Here is a 7477-nt window from a genome sequence, read left to right as displayed (position 1 = left end):
TCTGGCCTATGTGCCAATGATTGGTTGGGGAAGTTCCTCAGGATATAACACTTGAAAATGTCTTGGCATGTTCGCGACAACAGCAGTGCGGTTTGTGCAGCCAGCGTGGTGCGTGCGTGCGTGCGTGTGTGTGTGCGTGTGTGTGCGTGTGTGTGTGTGTGTGTGAGCGTGTGTGTGTGTGTGAGCGTGATTATATTTGCTCTGCGTGTCTGTGAGGGATGATTGTATTAAATGTGTGAGGAAACTATTATGTGCGAGCGAGTTTAAGATGATTGTATTCTTCTGTTTGTGTGTGTGATTGGAAATTGTCTCCTTGCATGTGTATGTGTTGGGAGCTGTTACTTCCCACCATTAGCTCCAGCGCTTTTTTTTTTTTTTTTTGAGCAGGCGGCTGATTCTTCCCTTGATTACTATTTAGACTTCCACTCATTTACCGAGCGCCATTTCTCCTTTGTTTTATCTCTCCGTTTATACCTTCTGCTAGCTCGTTACTCGTCTTTCTCTGGAATGATTTTATTTACTTTGCTTGTGTTTACTAACGGTGCTTCTGAGGTTCAGAGAGAGGCCAGAACAAGTTTCTGTCCCTCTTTCTTTCCACTAGTTCTCCTTTTTAACTCCTTCCCTGATCAGTTATTCCCCTCTAATAGGCGACACTTGCATGCTTTTGTACGCCACGTGTGTCTGTCGGGTTGGTAAAGGAGGAGGCCGTCCTCGAAGGCGACGCCGGCCCCGGCGGTGGGCGGCGTGCGGCGGGCCGTGGAAGATGCGGCGGGGTTGTTAAAAGTGTTGTTAAGAGAGCGGCTGGCAGCTGTTCCTGACAGGTTGGGGATGGAAGGACAGATGGTGTTTGATTAGCGAACAGACCGCTGATGGAAGGAGGGATGAAGGGAGGAGGAAATGGTTATGCGTTAGGATGGAGGAGAAAGAAGATGGAATTGGATGGATGGATGCGTTCTTTGACTTAAGGAGGGATAAGTGGCTTACAAATCACATAAAGAGTCAGACTCATACCATGGAGAGATAATTGCTCAATCACAAGTGAATGGACAAATATCCTAAGATATAAACTTTATTACAGACAGAAACAAAGACGGGGAAATGTAAACTATTTAGGATTAATTAGACATTGAATTCAGGGTTAAAAGGAGTCTGACCTGATGGTAGAAACGGAGGGAAGCAGAGCATGCTGGGAGGAGAAAGCGAAAAAGCTGTCGGGGCAGCTGCTCCAAACAACAATTAGCGTCGTTCACCTGGGTGCCATCTTAAAGAACTGATGCAAGTAAACCTGCAGCGCTGGCTGATTAAAGTCTGTTCAACAAGCTAACAGTGGTTGTAGCAGCCAGCGATGGTCCAATTCAATCAGCCGTTTAGTTGAGCGATGTTACAGAGATGATGTGTTCGAATGAGTGAATGATCATTAGAGCAGCACCTGACCTCAGGCTGACCTGTCAGAGAGCTAAAAACATCTCTGAGGTTCATCTTAAACAGCATGAAAGCACCATGAACACGGCATCAAAGAGCAAGCAGAGATATGAAAATGGTCAGTGTGCGACTTTTCAATAGTCTAGACAAGGAAACACACATGTTCAATGGACTCTACAACTTCATCAGCTTAATTTACAAAATGCTAAAAGTTCAACAGTTTAAAAAAAATGACATGAGGAACACCATAAAGCTTATAACAGTACATCAGTGAATACATCATGCATGCAAACTGAAATAAAGATTGTTTCTTTTGTTCTAAAGCGATCACACCAAATCAAGAATAGTTTTCATATAATCTTTCAGCTTTCTGAAGCTTATTTGCTCATTACATATTGCATTTAAAAAGTTTTTTTGTTTCAAATAGTTAAATTGTTTTTATTTCTTAAATTATTCTACAATTTCAGGTTATAGTCATTATTTTCACTCAAGGAGTGCCATCACAATTTACTTAAAATCTTGCATCATATTGTATCGCGTCCCATCCATTTGTTCTAACTTTTCTTAGTCCCTTGAACGTGACATTCTCATAAAGTCATCCCACAGTTTATGTTAACCCGCCTTCCTCTTTAAAAGACCTCTTTGACATGACATGTGCCTTACCTTGTGAATGATGAAATGTGCTTTTGCTGGTTTACATTCAACATCTTAAACATTTTAGCTGCAAACTGCACAACTTTATCCTGCAATTATCCTGCAGGTGCACTTCACCTTTTATAGATAATTGCGTTATAGATCAATGAAGTGCTTCATTAGGACTTAACATCTGTTGGCATACACATTCTGATAAACTGTATCTACACTGTCATCACCATCTGCACGATTGCACGCTGCTGCATGCTCGCTGCACTGTTATCATGCACACATTTCACACAACTGCACGATCAGAACCATGGTACACGAGGCGTTGCAAACAGAGCTGTCGTCCTCATCAACACCAGGCTTGTTAAGTTGGTGCCTCTTTCATTCAGAACCCACAAAAAGGCACGGAGAGCATGAACATTTCTTTGAGGAATTCTGCCGTTGCAATAAAAATCAGGGAAGCTGGGTCGTTTTCTGATTACTCTGGAGGTTAGATATTCAGTTTTTAAAGGACGCACCTCCACTTGTGCTTCTTCTCTGCCCCAGACCAACTCACTTCCCCGCTCTTCCACCCACCACACGCCACTCTGACAGCAGTTAGCGCAGAGATGACCGTTTCAGCTGTTAGAATAATGTCGAGAAGACATTTTCCTCCATAATAAACTCTCTCCCTACTCCATAATAATAGCGCCCATTACCCAAGATGCATCACTGTCATGCCATCTCTGCGGACAGCGGGCGTGTTTGTGTCTGCGTAAGTGTGTTTGACGCGCTGATCGAGAAATGAAACAATCAGCAGGCCAACACAAACACAGCTGTTTTATTGTTGCGCTGCTCAGATGTGCTTTCACAGGCAGACGCTGTGTGTGAGTGTGTGTGTGTGTGTGTGTGTGTGTGTGTGTGTGTGTGTGTGTGTGTGTGTGTGTGATGATATAGTTCAGAGAGTGACCCCACCTCCTGTTCAGCTCCTCCTGTTCGAATGAAAAGCTTTGGCAGTGTAAGCTGTGATCTCTGCCCGTCTGCATTTCTTTGTTTTGTTGTTCTTAAAGCCACGTCTTTCTAAAATATTCATCTCAGAAGAAAAGCTTCCCCTTTCTTGTAGTTTTAATGTGCAGAATGTTAATTTAACAACTCTTTTTGTGTTTCCTCAATTACTTGGAGATGCATATAAAGCCATTTTATATCTAATTTCTCCACAAAAGGATTACAAAGCCAAGCATTCAAATCTGTGGATTACAAACAGATCCAACTTCTCTCCCAATACGACCTGTGTTACCTCATCTCAGGCTATTGTCTAATATCAAGTCCAGCTCTTTTACCAATTTTTGTTTCACCGAAGAGAAAATTAGTCCGCGAGGAACATCGCTAGATCTGACAAATCGGATCATTTCCCCCCCCCCCACTTGAGAACCGTTGAAATACTGGACTGTCGATGGATTTATTCATTTAAATCACTCCAACTTTAGTTTATGAGCTCACAATCTTTGCCCTTGTCAGTCATCATGCACTCTTTAAACTCTTCTGTATCTTCTGTATATTTTCTGTGCTGTGATTGGCCAAATCTTAGTGTCTTCCTCCACAATTTGTTTAATCCCAAACCATGATCTTTTCCTTTACCCAAAATGCATTGGTTCCTACACCTTAGCAGACTGCAACTGCTTAACAACTTGAGCTACCGCTGATAGGTTTAGGGACCAAAAGTGCTCAGTAAGGTTAGGAAAAGGTTTTGGTTTAGGTCAATATATATCAAGTCAGAATCTTACCTTCGTGCTAACGTGAGCTTTGGAGACAGTAATATTTAACCCAAAGCATTACGACACATACTGCAGGTACAGTGCAGCATCTCAGAGCTGCTGATATGTTGTTAGTTGCTTTTTAATTCTACTTCATGAATAACAACCTTGTAGTGTTATTTATTTATTTTTTTTCTGTTAAGATTCATTAATTAAATACAAAAAAAAGGAATTGAATTTGGATTATCATGGGGCAGTCACTTTACAGAAACCGTTATTCTGTTTATTGGGTCATTGTTGTAATTAGACTTCAATCAATTTCTATAATTGCACATTAATACGACAATTTCATTGTTTGGATTTGTCGTTTAATTTTTATTTTTGCTGTTAAAAAAAAGAGTAAGAGGACAAAAGTTTAGCCATCCTGAATATTGTCACTTTCCCTCAAGTCGGTGATGCTGCCTGTCATTATGTGAGGCCTGTTAACATTGGCCGGTCACACACAGAGGGCATGGCGTGTGTTTTGTGAGTGTGAGGCAGAAGAGGAGGATCGAAATAATACTTCTGAGAAAGGAAGCCAAAAGAAGAAGAACAGCGGAGCAGGGAGTATGGTAGGGCATCGAGGGCAGACAGGCCTTGTCCCTGTGCCTTTGTGTGTCTGTGAGTGTGAGTCTGTACCTATGTCTTTTTGTGTGTGTGTGTGTGTGTGTGTGTGTGTGTCCCTGTGTCTTTGTACTGGCTAATCTAGGCGTCAGCAGCTTTTTGAGGCTTTTGTGCTGACAATAATCACACAGCGCTCCTCTTTTCAATTCATCAGCAACAACAACAAGGGATCACATGTCCCCCGTACAGAATCCAGAGAGAGAGAGAGAGAGAGAGAGAGAGAGAGAGAGAGAGAGAGAGAGGGCCGGAGTGGCCATCATCATGTTGCCTAGTTACTGCCTGAGTTGATGCTGATTTTTTTTTTTTTGTGTGCAACGGTCAACGCCCTCTGCACCTCTTCTGAGCGCAAAAAAGTAGAAACAAGCCTCCGTCTTCTTCTCCTTTTTTGTCAAAGAATAATTTATTTCATGTTGCAGTGTGATGGAGAAACAATGAGTAAACCACTGGTCAAATCTGTAGCAAGCATTAATAATAATCATTATCATCATCAGAATAACATTAATAGGAATAATTATTTCAATTATAAATAATAACAATATCAGAGTGATCAGAGTCATTATTACATCTATACAAGCTACAAATATCAGCATTTTCTCGTATGTTCTTTTTTTTTTCTGCTGTTAAAACCTCAAACACTTCACACATGACCCGGTCGGTGAGGCCGCCCCTCTGGGACCCCCAGAGCTTACACAACTCATCTTATTCTCAATAAAATCATCTTATTCTAAAATCAGGTTTGGGAAGTTGCCTCCAGGTAATTAGCATGAAGAGAGGGACGAAATGGACTCGAGGTATGGGGTCAAAATCCTGAGTTACTCGTTCACACATGTTCCTAACAGCGGGTAAGGAGGCAAGACGTGATGTAAATAGGACGCTGAGGAAGTCACAGAGTTTGAAGCTGTGATAACAGATTCTGCCTTTATTATCAATGTTTTGCGTAATTGGACTTAGTCATAGTTTCAATGAATGGATGGAAAAGAACATGCTGAGGAGCATCAAAGACTGTGACGTAGCTTCACAACTTTGCACAAGCTGCAGGATAAGAAACCTCATCACCGCCTTCCACTTGCTCCTGTGAACGTTCCTAAATATCGCCCTCTCTCTCTCCCTGACTTCTTGGGATCATTTTTATTTGGGACTGTGTAGAAAAAAATCCAGATAAAGTCAAGGTGAAAAATGTAGTCGTATTGCAGTTCACCCTGAAAACTACAGGTAATGACAGGAAGTGTCATTAGCACCAGTGCAATACACAGAAAAAAAACCCAATGGTAGTCTGACCTCGTATATTTCTCAAATTTGATTCATTTCTCCACCAGAATTTAAAGTGAAGAAATACCAAGAAGTGCCGCTGTCAGTTCTGACGACGCTGAAGTGCGTTTTGTACCAATGAAATGTCTTCTAGACGTTCATCACTTTGTTGCAAATGTTGAATAAATATGAAAGTAAATGTTAAAGAAAGCTGAGGTTAAACACACAGTATGTCATTTCTGTCAGTCACAACAACAATAACAGACATAATGTGATGATGTTGTTAAGTAGCGTGGGATCATGGGTGCTGGATTCTGTCCTTAATCTCTGACCTATAATCTGTTTATTGTCCCGTGGTTTCCCTAGAAGACAAGCCAAATGTATTCCATTTACCTCCCATAACCGTGCATAAAACGTCTATTTCTCTTGGTTTGAACATTGTTGACAACCTTATTACGCAACCATATAAAACATATAACCAAGTTCGAACACCTTTTGAACATTTTGATGCAGAAAATGTAGCGTGTTTAAGCTTTTTAACGAGACTTTCTGATTCATCACAGTTAAAACTCACTTCCCATACTATTTAAAGGGGTTTGGATGAACTGATTTTCTCATATCTGAAGATTTTAAATCGTGAACTCCTTATTTTTCCTGTCGCTCTGGGTACCTGAATGCAACATGGTCCGAGAGGGGCGACCAAGGAAGGGATGGGGCAGGGAGAGCCACACAGTCAAAAAAAAAAAAAAAAGAAAACACGCAGTACGTCTCAGTACAGTAAGAAGAGGGGGGAAAAGAAGGGAAATAAACAACAACTAAGCTCGTTGACACCCAGCTTGTCTGGGTTTGGGTGAGGATTTGGGAATGCTACTGTGCTTTTCTATTCAAGAAGATTGTGTGTTTGTGGTTGTGTGTGCACGTGTATCTATGTGAGTGACTGAGGGATCATAGAAGAGAAGCTTATACAAAGAAGGAAAAATACAGAAACATCACTTTTTTTGTCTCAAAAAATGTCCATGAAACTTAAAAACATCCACAATAAAAAGATTTGTATATATTATCTTCTTTATTTTTAGTTGGCTCCGGATGATCACAGGATGAAGAAGGATCCTTCATCTTCTTCATCCTGTTGTTTCTCCAGAGAGGGACGAGACTGGAGACGGGCTGTTTTAACAAGAAGGAGCTCTTCTGTAAGTGCAAGGACGTTCGTTTTCACTGTTTTGCCTTTTATAAAAGTCTGGACATAATTTGTTAGTCTGAACGACTCATGAGTCCGAGTCTTGAGGAGGAATATTTTCTTGTTTTATAAAACATTTCAAAGGCAGTTCTGTCCTTAAAAGATGACCGAAAACAACAAATATCCGAGATAATCACTTCAAGTCTCAGCATCGCATCATGTAGGTCAAACGTCGATAAAGTCTAATCTACGTTTTCTTAAAAGTCTTCTAATGTCCTCTGAGGCTTGTCTTGCGTGCGGGATCTGCTCCCCCGCCCCAGTCAGTCGTGGAGGAGCTCTTGTAGACAGTTTGGGGATTTAAAAACCTCAGGAACCTCGCTGTCCAGTTTGCAGATCACCTTGTAGATGGCCTTTTTCCAGGACGGGTCTGCGTCCTTTCCCGCCACGATGGCGTTGAAGAACTCGCGAAGGGTCACCTGGGCCACCTCCAGGAATCGCTCAGGAACCTGGAAGTAAATAATGGAAAGGGAAGTAGGGGAAGGAGGAGGGCAAAAGGAGAGAAAAGGGAAATGATGAGTGCCTGCTTTGATTG

At 41.6% G+C, this 7477-nt stretch overlaps 1 protein-coding gene across 1 annotated transcript in view; it reads right to left on the bottom strand.

Moving 5' to 3' along the window:
- Window positions 1-4830: 4830 nt before the first annotated feature.
- prox1a (prospero homeobox 1a) overlaps window positions 4831-7477 on the bottom strand; it is a 37354-nt gene continuing 34707 nt past the window's right edge. The window contains exon 7 of the mRNA XM_020642183.3: window positions 4831-7391. Coding sequence (XP_020497839.1) covers window positions 7206-7391 — 186 coding nt within the window. The 3' untranslated portion in view covers window positions 4831-7205. The remainder of the gene's footprint in view (window positions 7392-7477) is intronic.

This window comes from Labrus bergylta, chromosome 24 (genome assembly GCF_963930695.1).
Source record: "Labrus bergylta chromosome 24, fLabBer1.1, whole genome shotgun sequence".
Classification (NCBI taxonomy): Eukaryota; Metazoa; Chordata; class Actinopteri; order Labriformes; family Labridae; genus Labrus; species Labrus bergylta.
This window is presented reverse-complemented; position numbering and strand designations above follow the sequence as displayed.